The sequence below is a fragment of the Dryobates pubescens genome, chromosome 22 (genome assembly GCF_014839835.1).
Source record: "Dryobates pubescens isolate bDryPub1 chromosome 22, bDryPub1.pri, whole genome shotgun sequence".
Taxonomy (NCBI): Eukaryota; Metazoa; Chordata; class Aves; order Piciformes; family Picidae; genus Dryobates; species Dryobates pubescens.
Genome location: NC_071633.1, coordinates 9,918,826 through 9,938,174, shown reverse-complemented (window position 1 = coordinate 9,938,174; position 19,349 = coordinate 9,918,826). Strand labels below are relative to the sequence as shown.

The following is a 19,349-nucleotide window of genomic DNA, read 5'->3' as shown; positions in this document are numbered from 1 at the left end:
GGCTGGGATTAAACCATGACAGTCCAGGAAGTTAGACATAATAAAAGATGGATGCTAAAGGTAAAAATACTTCCCTCCATCTTGCAGCTGAAGAATGCAGAACCCAAAAAGTGATTTGTCCAGTAGTGCAAAGGAGGGACCAAGAACAGAGCTCAGATCTCCTGAAACCCTGCCACTTCACTTGCTTAAGTGTTGTTTATCACTGAATTTGTAGAAAGCATTCTGGATTGGGCCACTCTTTTGCATGTCTGTCATTATGATGCCATGCAGTACCTTGTCAGCAGCAGCTGTCATCTGCATTTGTGGATGCAACCTATCTGGACATGAAATTAGGAGAAATCAGGTGGAACTAGAACAAATAGTTTCTTTGTAAATAAATGTGGTGTTTAAAATTCTATGCTACACTATGCAAATAAGGTATCTGTTTTGAAGGAAAAACACAGGTCTGTGCTGACTTCCTTCTAAATTAATTCGGCACAAGTGTCTTTGGAGCTTAAATGTAGTCCTCAGGAGAGTAAATACTGCATAATGTGATAGGCTGGAAAAGCCTTGAAATGTACCCACTAAAAGCTCATTTTACTGCTGGATTCACACACAAACTTTCTATCTGGCAAGTTCTACACCTAATTTGCAAAGATGAAAACTTGCTATCAGAAAATTACTCCAAATAGAAGACTAAACTTACGTAAGGAACTTTTGGTTGCTCCTAACTGCAGCAGTAACGGCAAGTAAATGTTACATCAGTTGTTAAAACACAGTAAACTAGTATTTCTATGTAATACTCTTTCTGCATCTTTCATATATATTGTCACGTGTAAGTCAAAGTCAAGTATTCAAAATGGGAAAGACTGCATGCTTTCAGATTTTGTACTCCTAAACAATTCCATTCTGCATGCATGGGACTAAAGAGTTTGTAGGCTTAAAAGAAGACATAGTTCCAGACATATAAGCCCCAAATACTCTGGTACATCTGTTCTTCAGAAGCATTTCATGAGACAGGAACACTGGTTAAGTTGTACATGAATTAGGGACAAATTTACTCGAGCAAAAAGAAAAATATTAACTGTCACTTTCTCATTGTTCTCAAGCAGAACAATAGCTCAGGTTCCTTATCCTCCAGCTGTAGCAGCTTGTGCAATTAGCCACTTAGTTAAATATTAAGTACGGGCTAGCTAGGGTAATATTTGATCAAATATGGCCAGAGAGTAGCTGAATATAGAAGACAATACTGCTGATGTACTGGACCCATACAGCAACACTGCACTGAGTCACCTGAGGCCTGTGGCAGTGCTCTTTTGTAGTTGAGGGTTGAAACTGAACAGTTGGCAACACTAGTTATGTAAAAATGAGATGGCCTCTCTGAAAATATAGGCCTTACCCTCCTAGTCTGTTGGCTCAATCAGCTGAATAATCAGGTTCTGTTTTTCATTAAATTTCTCCTGCAGGATCAAAATCTGTATTTCTTTTAACAGGATCACAACCACTCTGTTCTGAGCTGCCGGGCAGATAGCACTGCATAATTATATAGCTGTATAGCAGCACAGCACGTCTTATGCTGCAAATACATACCAAGAGTATTTGCATCCTTTGTGGTTAGAAGTACAGCATAAATTCAAATTCTTGATAAATTAATGATGCTGGGTTTCTACTCTCTAGCTCTCATAATGGAAGAAGTTCATGGGCAACAGTCTTCCCTTATACACACAGCTCTACTGAAATGAATCCCTGCTGCACACTGATGTCCTTGGCTAATGTAGGGGTTGAAAACTGAGTGGACATTGGAAGGAAACTGCTGTTTAATGGTGTTAGCCTCCATTTCTGCTCTCTGCATGCTCAGCAAGAGGTCACAATAAAGTGGTACAGAGATTCTCTGCCTGTTTCACAGGCCTCCAGTTTAATCTTGTCACACAGTCTGCGCCTTGTGTTGCTTTACTTGTTAGGGATGTGGTTGTGGGTAATGTTTCTAGCTAGCAGTAATATTGTACATCCTTTAATTTCCTAAGAGAAACACCAGCAAGAATAAATCAGAATGACGGTTTGGCAGAGGCCAAAAGCTGTAGAAGTAACAAGGTAAATCCTTTCTTTATGTAGCTACATAGGACATCTATTTATCTATTACGTAATACTGAGTAAGCACGATGATTTAGATCTCATTTAATCTGTGGAATACTGTAAAAATGGAGTAATTAATTTTCTGTCTTCCCTTTTCCTTCCAAAGCAAATCCTGCTATGGTATTTGGGAAATTATGCATATGAAAACTACAGTTGTCAGCAACACGTTTTATTTACAGTTTCTCAGAACAGCATAGATCACCCATCTAAATGCTTCTGAACTGAAACATTTCCTTTGGAAACCTCCAGTGCTGACTAGAATCACAATTCTCTGTGACATGTAAAAGCAATGTCAGCATCACAGGCAGATGTGACTGCTGCTGGGTAGGGGTACACGACAGTGCTGAGCACAAGCTCTGCACAGCCTCTCCCTCATGAGGTCTGTGATGAATGGCAAAGCCCTGTAGGTGCAAGCTCTTCTAACCTTTCTATGGTTGGAAGTTGAATTACTGCAACACAGCTTACTCCCCCTGAAAGCATTCAATAGGAAACAGCCTTAAAAGGATTAATCTCATAGGGCACACTGCAGAGCTAACCCCCTTTCTTACACCTCTTTTTACACAGAGCCCTCACCTGTCACATTCCTCACAATAGCCCACAGTGACAGTGTGTAGTCTGGTTAAAAGCATAGGAGACAGCCTTATTTCTATACAACTGCATGTAAACATGAAGACATTTCAAGACACAGAATAATTATACAAAAACTTCCTTCCTTTACCTGCGTTGTTATTCCTCCAGCAGCATAACATGCTGAAGGTGTACTTTCTAGATGCCCTGATGTCACCCAGATGATGTGTGCGCGTGTATATATAGAGATGAATTTCACTTGCAGGGCAGGCATTATGTCTCAACTGCCTTTCTATCATTCAGCAATAAACCTGAGGCAGACTGGAGACTGAGACTTCTCTTGAAACCCCAAACCAACACCCTCCCTCCAAAATCATGATGACAGCATTTAGATTGTGCTAGGTCTTAGCTCTCAGAGCAAACCTAACAGTATCACAGAGTCAGTTCAGAAGAGCGTGGTGTGGGCCACAAGCAGTTTCTACTGAAAGGTGTCCAAGTGCACTGGGCCTCCATCTCCAAGCCCCTTCTCTCTCACACAGCAGCCCATGTAACCCAGTCACCAAGGACAACAACTTTGCTGATCATGCTGGACAGTGACCATCACGTAGACATGTTGCTGACCTGCTGCAAGCACTCGGTTACAATGGGGAGCAGACTGCTGTGGCCAGCACACTGCACCTGCTCCTTGCCAGGAAGAGCTTCCAGGACATGAGCAGGTTTAATTGCTTAATACTAAATAAATAGTTCATGATGCCACAGCAGCTTCCTTGAGATCAGGTTTAAATTAACATTTTAGTAAAATTCTGACCATTTTACTATGCTGTAATTCCTGTGTTTCTCTCCTCTCTGCCTCATGTAATTTCTGGTGATTACTTACTCTTTTGCTATATGGTCTAATTTTATTCTGATTAAATGAAAAAATGATGAGAGAGACTGAACTAAGTAACTGTCAAACACCTAGAAGACTTTTTAGGATAGAAGTATGCCCCAAACAAACATTTCCCTAAGAAGAGACTTGACAAATAACCTGAACAATAAAATTCTTGAATACTACCCAGTTGATGGGAGTCTTTTCAGGACTGATTTACATAATTTGACATAATTACAGTTATAAACACTTGAAGAAGCCTTGGAAGGAAGAATGCCACTGAAGCCTACATTTTATTTGGTGTTGTTGCATTTGGCAGCTGTACAAGACTGTGGAGCGTGAAAACTTGCTCAGATGGATCCTGATTATACAAACACATAGTACAGACTTTGAATGCTCAATGCAAGTTTATCCCTTACAGACAGATCCCACACAATCTACCCAAGCCTCTGTCCTATCAGCCAGCATGATGTATAATGAAAACAGTTTGAGGTGCTGCTTCCCTTCTTACGAATGCCCATCAAATGGTTATTTTGTCCTCAAGGGAGCAGTGGACATCTGAGTGTCTGAGCCCAGATGCCTATAATTTGAGGTAGCCACACAACTGAAAACTTCCCAGCCACAGTAAAGGATAATTTTTTTTTAAAAGGACTGAAGCTTGAGCTCTATAAACACACAGAGATATGTACACACACACACACACACACACTTCTACTCAAAGATGCCAAATAAAGAATTCTGTAACAGACCTACAGTGGAAGCCAGACCACTAACTGCCGACCCTGTGTTCTGCTTTTTGCCATAAGGATTTATCTGACGTCACTCGTCAGCAATGCAGTGGAGAAGGAGAACATTATCTAGAGAATCCCTTTTCCAGAAAGCTGGACAGGCTGCTGTTACCCACTGGCACTGGTGTATTTTTAATTCTCTATACCATCAGATGTTCTTATTGAATGGCTACAGAATCCAGAGAAGCCAATGCATGCCTGCAGTCACAGGAAGGTGCTACAAACCCACAACTAACTCTGGCCAGTATCTACATTGTAATGAGTGTTTCACAAACTTAAAGACTACATAAGCATCAATACTTGCAGTCTTGCTTATTTGCAGTAGTTCTGCTCACTGTGCAGTATGGAAAATAAACTCCATAGCTTAAAAATGTCATAAAGAATACTTTCTCCAGATAGCTTCCAGTGTATTCATAGAAACATTCTCTCACCAGAATAATGGGAGCATTTCAGAGGCAGTTCATCAGTTGATCTTGGCAGGCCTTGATTACTCATTAGCTTTCTTTTAGCTTACAGAACAGACAAGGGCTGTGTACCGTGCTGTATGTTGTGAAATACTGGCATTTTAATTGCAAAGGGTATTAGCAAAATCCTTTTTGAACATCAAGTTTTTAATTATTTTGTCTCTTCATTTATCATAAGGAAACAACTAGCTAGCTTTCACTTCTCCTGGGCAGAAGTTTCTTTATAGAAGACTAAAGTACAGTCCACGGAGTCTAGTTCAAACAGCACTGCACCGTCACAGGGAGATTGTATTTGGAGCATGGAATGGAAATACAGACAGCAGACAAACCTACAGCAGTTAAAAAACTATTTCTGAACTATCAATAGTTAAATTATCAATGCATTATACTGCTGCCTCCCAATTTAGTTCTAACATAATTAGTATTACAAAACAGCCATAGTACTCTGAGGTGGAAACCATTAATTGTCACCAAAGCTTTGGTGACACAGAGCAATCACTGAATAGGTGGACAGCACTGAAATGTTGCTGAAATGCTACTTAAATAAATATGTTAATTATACTATTTGAAATAGTACCAAAAATGAAGTGTGGAGATGGCCACAGTGAGCCCCTGTCATGATGAAACTATTGTTGCAGTTTGAGAGAAGATATAATTAAAACTCTGCCCAGCAGGAGACTGAAAGTGAAAGCTGGGATGTCTTTCCAGGTTAGGGATTTAAGGTCTACTTGAGAGCTACGCTTTAAAGACAAGAGAGCTGGATTATTTTCAAGTATAGCTACCGCTTATGTTGATAGTATGCTTTTCTGATTACTGTCCAAATGCTCTCTGCTCTAAGGTAGATGCTGAACTGTATTACCAGTGCCCTAAAATACCCTGGTCACAGCTGTTGGAAGTCAAACAACCTAATGAGCTGGCGGAAAACATATTTGCAGACCCACATGGATTGTACAGGGGGAAAAAATGCAGGAAGAAAACTACCTTAGATCGGGAGCCTCAGCCTATGTGCTGGAGTACACAGCCAGACTGGCAGCCTCAAACTGCAGAGGAGCAGCTGTGACCAGTTCCAACTCACACCAGCTAGTGCATTTTTCACAAATGCTAACTCAGGTGCTTGTGTTAGAGAGCATGTTAACCAAATTTTATTTATCCTAAGCAAGTGACAGCACCTGACAAGGTAAACTTCCAATGTCTTAATTCTCACCTTAGGAAAATCTTACCTTTCTGTGAAGGACCAAATCTGGCTATCTTTAGCTTCCAACCATTGGAACCTGTTTTGTCTCCAAATAACCTATGTCCCTCTGTGGAAACACTAATATGCTTTATGCTTTGAGTCATCTTGCCTCTTCCTCTTACCTGGAAGAGTGATCTCCATAAGCATTAGATCACAGAGCACATCCTCTAGCACCAGAACTGTAGTGGCTTTTTTTATAGTTCTCCCTTGTATTTCCGAATCAGCTATGAAGCATGGATACCAGGCCTGGACTCAGGCTCCTGTCAGCATTCTCATCACTGAGAAATCACTTCTCAGCCTTCACTTGCACTTCTTTTTCTCTCTCCCTCACACACATACATGCACATAAAAGCATTAGTACTTTTAAGTAAGGAACTGCAGAAGTAGCTCATGATGAGGCTGTGATCACCACTCACACCCCCTTTCTGAGTTGCTACTTCAAAAAAACCCAACCAACAACCACTTTGTTTCTTTTTCACAAATAGGTCACTTTGCACTTGACACCACCAAAATAACAGGTGTTTTGGGTTTGTTTTTTTTAGGTAATTCTGTAGCAGTCACTCTGCTTTAGAAACAAATAATTTGTTATTAATTGAGAAAATTTAATACAGGTTTTATTACCCCTGGAGGTAGCTGATGCTGGGATCAAATGTAAGCATAGCTTCCTGGCTCCATGCAAAGTGAGCAAGGATGTATCTGGTTCTGTTCTGTTAATAAGCAAACAGATTACTCACACTTTGGATACAGAAACAGAGCTTAGAACTTTCTGAAATGTCTGCTGAGTAAGAATTACCTGAGTAAACTGCCAGTAAAGCTTCATTCTCTTGGCTTTGGCATAATTGCATTCAATGAGCCTGGGCCTGCTGTTCACATCCACCAGGCATCTGTTGTCATCATCGTCGATAGTGGGACTCAGAACACCCACATGGAGCTGCTGATTGCTTGTGTAATAAACATTCTGCAACAGGAAGCACAAACAGGATTTGTGGCCTCTGGACAGAAGCAGCTAATGGCAAAGATAAATTCTCTGAATCACAGTAGGCTGACCCCACAGTGGCTTTTGAATGACTTCCTTTCATGCAGGAGGTAACACAGCATTTTAAAAGTTGTTCTAAATGACAATTAACAATGAGTTGTTAATTGTTTCCAACACATAAACATTGGTTTACTACTTAATAGAAAATATGAAAAATAAAAATAAAAATTAAGCTGTCTCATCATGTGCCTTACTACTTCTGTTTCCCATGGCCATGCACCATGGGTCTTCAAAGAGCAAGATGTTCAGCCTCTAGCGGGAAGTGGGGTTAGTTTGAGTATTGCCATCAGCTGTGATCATAATGTTTCATTTGAGGATAGTACCTAACCAGAGAAGTAAGGAAAGAGCACAGCAGTTCAGCAGCAAGGATCTCTGTCTTTTATACGACAGGCTGAAAGATCAGTGAAGGTTTTCCACAACCAAATGCTAAAATGCAAGTTTAAAGCAGCTAACCAGAATCCAGTATACACAATAAAAGATTATCAGACAGATACACATGGCAGGAGAGAAAATAGAATGACCATGTTTCATGCTGTTCTCATTTTATTTTGTGTATGTCAACACACATTGACAGAAGAGCCTGGAAAATGGGACCAGACACTGGCTCTCACAGCCCTCAGTGATTACACTTATGACAGAAGGCATGAGACTATGGTATTACATCAATTCTTTCCACTCTCACTACAAACAGATAGGTGGGAGGTTTCTCTAGAAGAAAGAAAAAGAAGGGGAAGGAAAGTGATCTTGCCAGACAGAGCTGATAATGTGTCCCCTTGAAGATAACAGGTTACATATAAGCTCAGAACGATAACACACTGGGATTGTCTGTTTGCTAAACACAAACAGAATTTATTTTGCTGAAATCAGCCCTTTTTCTTGAGAGGACCATGAGAAAGATGAAATGGCAACATTGTGCTTTGGAAGCCTCACCTGATAAGGGTAGGTGTAAGGCTTTGACAACTCTAGTAGCATCAGAGTCACAACAGACAAAGAGATGGGCAGAAGCCATCGTTTTACTGTATCTATTCTATGTGTCTGTAGCAAAGGGGAGGTGGAAATTATGCTGTGTGTATTTGGGAATCTTCTCTATTCCCAGAGGTCGATGGTACCATCTGCTAGTGTTCAATGTTGATGTGGGTTTATATGTGTGTATTCTTATTTGTGAAAGCTCTGACCAAAAATATTGCAAGTAGGAGAGAAAGCAGAGAAACAGAACAAATGAGGACTGATGATAGATTGAGGAGTTAAATGTGAAATGCAACTCTGAACACTGTCAATGCAGGGATTAAATATAGATCAAAACAAATGGTTGTGTTTCTGTGCAAGACTATGTCACCTGCTTACCCACCTGGAAGACTTCAGCAGCAAATGTGAACTGACATATTTGCATAAAAGTTAATGAAGTTGCTATTAACGGTTTATACTAATCAAAGGTTTGACCAAGATTCAGTCTCTTCACCCCATGGAAATAACAGAAATCTGAGTTAGGTGAAGTCTAGGTTTTAAGAGTCTGAATAGAGAAATGAATAGTTGAGTCGTGGTTTTACAGGAGAAGCGAAGGGTGGAGAAAAGGACCTAGCAGGGCACGTTTCCAAAAGGGCTGATTATTACTGATTGAAAAAGTTAAATACTAAGAAATGTGGAAGGACAAACCAAGACCACAGGCCAACAGACTCCATTCATAATTACATAATTAACATTCCTGTAAATGAAATCAATGCATTAGAAAAAGAGTGCACTTTCAGAATGCACATTCCAGACAGACCAACAGGAATTATTTTAGATATACTTAAGATCTATTCAGATGCTTTTTTTGAGGAGAGATATTGAGGTAGATACAGCAAGGCAGTGAGATCAAGATGATCTTTAAAAGGGATTGTTAGGACATACTGACTTCACAGATGCACATTTTGTTGCAGCTCATTTGCCACTTATGTAAAATTACTACTAGAAAAATGAGAGGGAAATTGTCACAGAATCACTATGTTTGGAAAAGACCTATATGATCAAGTCCAACCATTATCTAACTCTACAAGGGCCACTACTACACCATATCCTTGAGCACCATATCTAAACACCTCCAGGGATGGAAATTCAACCACTTCCCTGGGCAGCCTATTCTAGTCTTTGATAACCCTTTCAGTATAGAAGTTTTTCCTCATGCTTAACTTCAGTCTCCTTTGGTGTAACTCGATGCCATTTCCTCTTGTCCCGTTAGTTGTGACTTGTGAGAAGACATCAACACCCACCTCTCAACACCCACCTCTCAAGTAATTACAGGGCAATATGGTCTTCCCTCAGCCTCCTTTTCTCCAGACTAAACAATTCAAGCTCTCTCAGCCACTTCTCATAAGACTTATTCTCGAGATCCTTCACCAGTTTCGCAACCCTTCTCTGGACCCACTGCAGAATCCCAATGTCTCTTACACCGCAGTGCCCAAAACTGAACACAGTGCTCAAGGCACAGCCTCACCAGTGCTGAGTGCAGTGGGCCAGTCAGCTATTTGTGTTTTGCACTAACGAAGTGATTGTTAATTCAATTTTTTAGCACACTGTCACCAAAGTAAACATGGTAGAAGAAAATTAAGGTAGTCATCAGTCACTGACAACACAGGAGCAGGCTTCACTGTCATTCCAAGGTGGCCACACCATAGCTGGGGTTTCCTTGTGCAAGAATAGTGTTGTACCTGCAAACCCTCAGGGTTGAGCTGTTTTTATTAGCTTAGTCTTAGTCTTCTCCACCTTCCTCAGTGTGGCCTGAAGGTAATCACTTCATCTTCCTAGGCCCAATTAATTTATTTTTGTTTGAATGATGGCTGTGTGGGGGAGCAGGGGGTGGAATTAACACAATTCTGCTTGTTGGCAAAACTGTGCAGAAATAGAACAATCAAAAGCAATTATGCTTAATAGAGATAATTAGCAGGTTGTTGCTTATCTTTAGAGAACTCACCCTACCTGCTACTATCACCTCATTTTTCATTGTGGTTGAAATTAGAAAAGAGGTGTGAAATCCTGTATTCTCACCTAGGATTGGGAAATGCACCTTCAGCTCTCAAGGTAGCATGTAAAAATAACTTCAAACTGAAACAGGCTGTGTTACGGTGGGAGTTAGTCTTTCTGACCAGGTCCTTTCAAGAAGTTGCTTTGCTTATCCAGTAATATCGATATCAATGATCCTGTATATTAATGATCATGTGTTAGTATCATTAATATTAGTATCAGTAATCATATCCAATAATACCATACCTTATTTCTGAATTGAAAACTTTGCACAACTTGGTAATTTGGCTGCTGTACCTTTCTAATGGAGGGATCACATCAAAAGCACATACCACCTGCTGATCCTACTTGAGCAGCCTGCTAAATTGCCCAGAAGAGTTTTCATAAAATCTGGACAGTCCCTGACTGCTTTTCCCCAGCTCAGGGACAAAAGAGCATCCAGTCAGTCAGGGCCTGGCAAACTGAAGGGTGCTGCTGTGTTTTCTAAAAAGTTGCCAACTTGTTTGCTGTCTCCTAATAATTTTGGTAGGCTACTCAGATCTTACATGCTGTGTTGCAGTGGTACAGTCCAGAATCATAGAATCAACAAGGTTGGAAAAGACCTCAGAAATCATCAAGTCCAACCTGTCACCCAACACCTCATGACTAACTAAACGATGGCTTCAAGTGCCACATCTGATCCTTTTTTGAACACCCCCAGGGATGGTGACTCCACTACCTCCCTGGGCAGCACATTCCAATGGCCAATCACTTTTTCTGTGAAGAACTTTCTCCTCACCTTGAGCCTACACCTCCCCTGGCACAGCTTGAGACCGTGTCCTCTTGTTCTGGTGCTGGTTGCATGCTGCTGGCTCATGTTCAGCTACTGTCAACCACTACCCCCAGGTCCCTTTCTGCCTGTCTGCTCTCCAGCCACTCTGACCCCAGCCTGTAGCACTGCATGGGGTTGTTGTGACCAAAGCACAGCACCCCGCACTTGGACTTGTTAAATGACATCGTGTTGGACTCTGCCCATCTGTCCAGCCTGTCAAGGTCCCTCTGGAGAGCCCTTCTACCTTCTAACAGATCAACACCTGCTCCCAACTTGGTGTCATCTGCAAACTTACTATTAGTGGACTCAATCCCCTTGTCTAGATCATCAATAAAGATATTAAACAGGATGGGGCCCAACACTGATCCCTGGGGGATACCACTAGTGACTGGCTGCCATCTGGACATGGCACCATTCACCACCACTCTGGGCTTGGCCCTTCAGCCAATTCCTAACCCAGGGCAGAGTGCTGCTGTCCAAGCCACAGGCTGACAGCTTGGCCAGGAGTTTGCTGTGGGGAACAGTGTCAACAGCCTTGCTGAGGTCAGATAGACTACATCCACAGCCTTCCCCACATCCACCTGGCAGTCACCTGATCATAGAAGGAGATCAGGTTGGTTGGGCAGAACCTGCCCCTCCTAAATCTCTCTGCCAGGAGAGCAGTGAAGGCCCTGGTAATTCAGTCAGACTTTTTCCAGTGAAAATATTTCAAACACCTACACAAAATAAAATCTGCAGAAACCCCCATGACGCTGTAGAACAGAAAGAAAAGTAAATGGGCTCTGCTCACTTGAACACAAATACATGGCTTTGTCCTCACAGTAATGTGATGGAGATTTTCTAGTCACAAGAAGGTCAATTCCTATTGCAATTAACACAGAAATTCCACTGACTCTGAGTAATGAGACTTTTGGCTGCAAGTTTATTACTAAACTTTGAAAAGCCACCAGAGTTGATAAAGACTTAGAGCTGAAGCGGGTAACCATTTGCAGTAAATTATTCATAGGAACCAGTTTATCATGTAGCAAAAAGTTGCAGTAAGATGTTCAACTTAACACAAGATTATTATCTGAAGGATAAATTGCCAGCTCCCCACTGGAAGTTTAAAGCAATACACACCAATTTTCAGGCTGAAAGCCATTTGTAATCCTGATGGCAATGTTCCCAGATGAAATCACACTGGAGACTGGGACATGACTCTGCATTTATAATGAGCAAATGGAATGCTCTCCACCAGCAGCATTTATTTGCTGCCTTGCTTTCAGCATAAGAGCTACAACAGATCAGATTCACCACTGCTGTGTTCCATCTGTGAACTGTGTTTTCCTTCAAACAAATCCATGAAGTCATTTATTGTCAGAGGTAATATATTAACATATTAGGTCCAAAGTCTCACAACAGACTCATACTTGACTACAACTCCAGCTAAAGAGCAGTCTGGTGGATTCCAATAAATCCAAACTTAGCTAACATTGCTGTTACTTGGCAGTTTATGTTCATAGAATGCACTAGGTTGGAAGGGACCCCTGAAGGTCATCTTGTCCAACTCCCCTGAAGTGAGCAGGGCCATTTTTAACTAGATCAGGTTGCTCAGGGCCCCATGAAGTTTCACCTTGAATGCCTCAACCACATCTCTAAGCAACTTTTTCCAGTATTTCACTACCAGCACTGTGAAGAGCTTCCTCCTAATGTGAAAAACCTCCTCCTAAATCTACCCTGATCTAGTTTAAAACCATTGCCCCTCATCAGTGGTTGCTCCTGACTTCTATTCCAGCACTTCTTGTTGCAATAAACACATCTGAATGAAAGAACTTTCCAACCCCGATAAGAAACCTCTCGAGAGAATCCAAGTTCGTTGTGAATAACACAAAAACATACAGCACTAAGATAAAAATCAAGTGTTTTCCCATTTACTATTCATGTATGAAGTGACAGGAGATAGAGGTAGTGCTGTCCTGTACCCACAATCAGCAGTATCTCTGCATTTTGTGCTGCCCTAAAAGAATTACTGCTGATGTACAAGCACAAGAACAGGGACTGAGAATTACAGAAAGTTAGCCCAAACCCATGTCAACTCTCAGAAGATTCATGTTATTTTTCTGAGGTAGGTTTTCAACCTCATGATACAACTTTAACACAATTATAACAACATTTTCATAGAATCATAGAATTGTTAGGGTTGGAAGGGACCTTAAGGATCATCCAGTTCCAACCCCCCTGGCCATGGGCAGGGACCCCTCACATTAGATCAGGTTGCTTAGAGCCACATCCAGCCTGGCCTTAAAAATCTCCAGGGATGAGGCTTCCACCACTTTCCTGGGCAACCTGTTCCAGTGTCTCACCACCCTCACAGTGAAGAACTGCTTCCTAACATCCAGTCTGAATCTACCCACTTCTATTTTTGTTCTATTCCCCCTAGTCCTATCACTATCTGACACCCTAAAAAGTCCCTCACCAGCTTTCTTGTAGGCCCCCTTAAGATACTGGTGGAGAGCATTACATTTGATCATTATAAATGCAGAGTCATGTCGCAGTCTCCAGTTTGTCCATGTTGATGAGCTATGATACTTGTCTTAGCCATGAGCTGTATACCAAGTGTAGCAACATCATAATTTAGACCTAAATTGTAAAGTGTGCAAGAAGGAACTACTCATTCCTTCCCTTTGGTGTTTGTGTCTACTGAATTAACCCACCAGCATACCTATTATTCACACAGAATCACAGAATCACCAGGGTTGGAAGTGACCTCAAAGATCATTGAGTCCAACCTGTCACCACAGACCTCATGACTAAACCATGAAACCAAGTGCCACGTCCAATCCCCTCTTGAACACCTCCAGGGATGGTGACTCTACCACCTCCCTGGGCAGCCCATTCCAATGGCTAACAACTAAATTGACCTATTGCTGCTCTACATGCCCATGCACTAATTAACTTTTGAACTCAAAGCAACACTATTAGATAGCAATAAAGCCAATGTGATCAGAACCCCCAAAATTTTGACATATTATTTCAATAGAAAAGAGAGAAGAACTCAATTCCAGACTTACTAATTTAAATTCATGACCTTATAGTGCAGTAGAATAATTAATTCTGCTGTTGCCTGCTTTGGTATTCTGCTTTGGTTTTATTTTAAACAAGCAAACAGAAGTCCTCTTCCTTAAGCTTCACTTTTAAATTAAATAGAACTGTCAGTTGTTTTTACATATGCTTTCAGTACTTACATTCAGAGTTTACCCAGTGCTGCTAACTACAGAATTACAGAGACATGGATACATTTGAATTTAACTTGATTCACTTCATAAAGCTTCTCTTGGTTTTGCTCTTATCTCTGCACAGGATCTCTACTGACTCTTCCACAGAAAAAAATAAAAGGCAGTAAGACTAATAAAAAAAAAGAAGGGACTATTGTGGCATCAACAACTGTCCCCTTTGAAAAAACCCCCACAACAAACCACAAACATTCTGTCCTACAGCTCCTGTGACTTTGTCCTACCTGAAATTTCCTTTTGCCCCTCAATCAATCCCTCTTTAGCCTTCACAATTTCTCCCTTACATCTAGTCTAAATCTACCCTCTTCCAGATACTCCTTGTCCCATAACCCTCCAGGTTTCTTACAGGTTTCTTACTGGAAGGCCACAACAAGGTATCCCCAGAGCCTTCTCTTCTCTAGGCTGAACAACCTCAACTCCCTCAGCCTGTCCTTGTACACATCCCAGTGTAATGGTGCTCTGACAAGAGGGAAGCTTTGAAGGTTTCACCTAATCTTATTAGCAGTTGCCTTCAGCAGCAGCTGTAACCTCCCACTTGAATTCCTAACCTCTCAGTGCCTCGTGTTCAATAATTGTACTCTAAAGGTCTTATTATGGGTGTTATTAACTCATGAATTAATTTGGAATGCAATATGGCAACCCACAAGTTGAGCAGCACTAGCTACAAGGAGCACTATTAATGTTCTAGTCTATCAGTGACTGCTTAGAAAGACTTCTGCAGTGCAGCAGAGAACCTCAAACACCAAAACAAGAAAAAGAATTTTAGTTTGTTTGGGGCAGAAGCATGAGAGAAACTCAGTACAGACACAGCACTCACACAGACAATGTTCTTCAGGTTTTTAGTCTCTTGCATGGCTTCAGGAATCGTTGTATGGCAGACTGTGACCTATCACCATCTGGGAACTCCACCTTAAAGGCTTACAGCTTGTGGGGGTGAGCATTCATTGTGGCAATTTCCTTACTGCTAAAAGTGCAGTTCTCTTACCAAGCTCTGCCACTTGAGCTGCTCAGTGGATGTTTCTGTAGGCTTTTTCCATATTAGAATTAGTTGTCAGAGTAAACCCCTGACTCTATTGAAGTCTGCAGAGGTTTTGCCCTATATTTCCATGGCATATACAGTTTATAGTTACAGAACAGGCAAATACTGTCTATGGCCCACTTTCATGTTCAGTAGCATTGTTTTTAATAAACTACAGCAAATGAAATCTCTGCCAGGTTTAGTTGCCACACATTCAATATTTCAAAGCACCAGTGGCACTTTGGCATAATATGAATAGAATTTCAAACATCTGATGCCTGTGCTGTGGTTTCCCTTACTTTAATCAACTTAAGTGACTTAACAGTCAACTTCACTACAGTTTGTTAATTTAGGATGCCTACATGACTGCTAACCACCAGGAAAAGAAAGAGCACCTGTACCATTCTGTGCTGTAATTTCTGACATCATCAGTTAAGCTTTTCTCTTTTTGTAAAAGGTTGAAGTGTTCTTTACATTTCAGGGTTAAGTTTGTGCTAACTGCTATAGCAGAGGGGAGCCTGTGGCATGGTTACTCACTGGATAGGAGTGAGAGTGGCAGCACAGTGCAGCTCTCAGTCCCACGGAAAGAAAGGAAAGTTATTCAGTGTTCCCACCCTAGCACATTTGGTAGTATTTCACCTCTTACACCAGGTTAAGCCCATTAAGCTAAAGAAAATTCTGATACATTAAATGGACAGCATCAAAATCAAAGCAAATCCTTAACTACAGTAGCCTACAAAAAGAAAAACATTATTCCTTAGCTGTAGGGGATATATTTCAAGTAACAAAGCCTATTTCAACTATTTGTTTCAGTCTTCGTTGTTGGTCTCTCTGGAGAGACTGACAGAAGCTCATGAAATTGTATCTAACTCAGCTGTATCCTAAAAGAATATTTCTTTCCTGAAACATTTTTAAGCCTTCCAAGGCAAATGGGAAATACATGTACTTTAATACAAATGGCACTTTTCCTGCCCCCCAAATGCCTTGAAGTGGTAGCTTCACTGTTTGCAGGGTGATAGCAAATGACACTGAGAGAAAGAAGTCAGCATCTAGAATTTAAATTGAGAGCCTGTATGCTGTGGCCTTATGCAAAGACTGTAGCTTCGATCCAGCCTGTGTTCATGAATAAATTGCAAAGTTCAGAGCTTTGCAAATAAAATCAAAATGTTTCTCAGGCTGGAATATTGTGCTTGCATCCCAGAGATTCCTGCTCTCTTCTGCTTTTCTGGCACCCAAGAAAAGGGCAAAGAAAAGCATCCCCTGATACATTTTCACTACTGAATGTACTTTTAGTGCTAATGACCTGTTTTGTAGAAAAGATGGAAATGAATAAGTACATTAGAAGTAACCCTACATGAAGATTTCTTGCCACAAGCACTTAGGTTTTAAAAAGACTTTCTAGACTAGGAATAAATAGTAAGAAAATCTCTTTAAAAAGCAGAAAATTGCTTTCATATCAAGTAGGACACTCATGCCAATTCAACTGTGCTAGCTGCGCAGGAAGTCTTACTGCACTTGGCCAAGGGAGCTTAATTTCTCCTGTGACTAAAAACACTGCCAACTTCATACTGTGCCCCTTGCACAAATCAGGTTGTAAACCATGGCAAAATACTGTGATAGGCACAAAGCACATTGGTTAATTGTGCAAATAGCACGATACATCCCTCTTGTTTTCATTCACTAGGACTCGATTTCTGAGGCCTTCACTTACCCTGTGAAGATTTGCATGGAAATAGAGGCCTTACAGGTACCCACAGGCCAAGCAGAAGAGGCTCAGTGTTTATGAGAAAGAGCTTATGAGGTACATGAGGCAGCAAAGTAAAACTAAAGGCTCTACACCCAGGCTGCCAAAATGACCTTCAAGTACAACAGTGAATAGCTAAAGCTATGCTAAGCTTCAGGCTGCCAAGCTATCACTAGGCTGTGAGGCTAAGCTGCCTTCATCATGAAAGGCAGATTATGTCACAGATTTTCTCCTGCATTTTCTGCCTCTCTTAAGAGCCTTTATTTTATTATCTGCAGTAGATTTATCCTATAATGGTATCTGCAGGACACAGACCTAAGGAAAAGAAAAAGCCCTCTGTCTTGCTGTTTAGAATTAATACAAAAACTAAGCACATCAGTCACTCATAACTAAGAGTCACTGAGTATTTGCAATACAAATAATACAGTTCTTTCAGGATGTTTAAGTAAATTCATTTTACAATATTGTTTTGATTGTTCTAAACCAACAAAAATTAGGGAAATCAGGTCCTGCAGAGTATTAACCAAGTGTGCCACACATCTAGCAGAATAGCTCACTTGACAATTCATATTTAAATTTGCCTTCAGTGCTGAAGAAGGTCCCAATTCTCACAGTCTGTTTTTGCAAACACAATTATTCCTGTTACCATCACATTGAAATAAAAAATGTCATCTGTGAAAAAGAAAAAAGCAACCTGATCGCTCCACACGTTCTGAAGGCACCAAAGTCATAAGCTGCTAGCAAGGAAGGGGTTACATTTGATGTGGGTGAAGGGACTTAGTATCACAACTATGTTAGACATAAATAAAACCATGTTGAGGCTGCCACTGCCACGATTCCGCAGCACTAATTCCATGATGCTTATGTAAGGCTGACATCACACAGCCTTCTGAAGTCACCTGGTACCTGCTGTGTGCTGCAATGATGAGAACGCTGCAGGCACACTACAGCACAGAAAACTTTGATCACATTATGCCACACTAATACAGTGGTATTAGATAATTTCTGCTGCAACAAAAAGACAAGGATTTGGTTCTGTGTTAACATAAAACTGATGTGACAAAACTCAAACCTGACCTGAAATTCACAGCTCTGATTCACCATCATTGGCATCATCTCCTTATATACCAAGTTCTGTGCCTGCCCTTTGGTCATAGACCTTCATATTTAATGCAAAGCAGCATGGCCTACAAAAATTCCAGTTTTATTGTAGTAACTATCTCCATTTTCTCCATTTTTTTAACTTCCTGTTACTTTAACAAACCCTGTGAATTCATACGCTGTACTGCTATTTTTTCCTTCCCCAGCTGATGCAAACTCATTAGTGAGTCAGTCAATGCAGACCTCACAATTTTAAGGCTAATTTCAGAGTTTGAAAGCACTAAAAATAATCGCAGAATGGAATATGCATGCTGAATAAATCACTTCATCTTTAACATAGCAAGAGCAACAAAGCTCCAGTGATCACAATCAGTGCAGTTCCCTGCTAAACAAATACAAAGTTAATATTGTAGTAACACCTGAATAACTTAAATGCATCCATCAGCTTTTCCACTTGATTGCTCTAAGCCTTTATGGAGACACAGCCTCATACAGCAGAGCTAGCTATCATTATCTCTGTCATTAATCAAAAGAAAAGTGTGTGTGGGGAGGGGGGAAATAGCAGCTATTTTTAAAGCTATGAGGTCCTTTACCTTACAAAAACATGATAAACCACCCCAATTTCTTTAAAGGCATACCATTGTTGTTCCACTGTAACAATAAGTGTTACTTCTGTGCATTCTACATTGAATCAAAATTCAGAGTACTGGCTGTGATTGCCACTTAGTTGACATGTTAGTAGATTTTAGAGCCAAAGAGGACCATTATTTTTTCAACTTTGATCTTCCATATGCCATGGGCTATATACTTCCATCTGCTTGCCTCTTACTTCTATTTAATTACAGTTTCCAGAATCATGTTGGCTTTGATGACTTCAGCAGTTCTTGTCACTCTTCCTTATAATGGCTAGTCACCTGCTCTGATGTGAATATACACCTTATTCCTTATCTGTATCCAGCTGGCTTCAGTTTCTTGTCATTGGTTCTTGGAAATAAAAAATGCCAAATTAAAGACTCCAGTATCCCATGTTTTCTTTTTGTGAGAATCTTTCAATCTGTAAATACAACCAGGTGTAGATTGAACTCAACTCTTGCTAAAAGCTAGACCAAGTGAGAAGTTCAAATGAATGATGTGACTAACATGGCTCTTTTCTTGGCTTACAAATCAATGCAGGTTTTTTTTCAGGTACTCATAAATACTGAATGAAGATTTTATGTGAACGAGTAATTTCTGATATTCTCTCTGCTTCCTGATTGGACAAGAGATGGTTAATGAGCAAGAGAAAAAACCAAACCCTTGTTCACAGAAACACACTGCAGATAAAATCATCCCAT

General features: G+C 40.7%; 1 protein-coding gene across 1 annotated transcript in view; it reads right to left on the bottom strand.

Moving 5' to 3' along the window:
- GALNT18 (polypeptide N-acetylgalactosaminyltransferase 18) overlaps positions 1 to 19,349 on the bottom strand; it is a 178,862-nt gene that overhangs the window by 2,160 nt on the left and 157,353 nt on the right. The window contains exon 11 of the mRNA XM_054172020.1: positions 6,827 to 6,991. Coding sequence (XP_054027995.1) covers positions 6,827 to 6,991 — 165 coding nt within the window. The remainder of the gene's footprint in view (positions 1 to 6,826; positions 6,992 to 19,349) is intronic.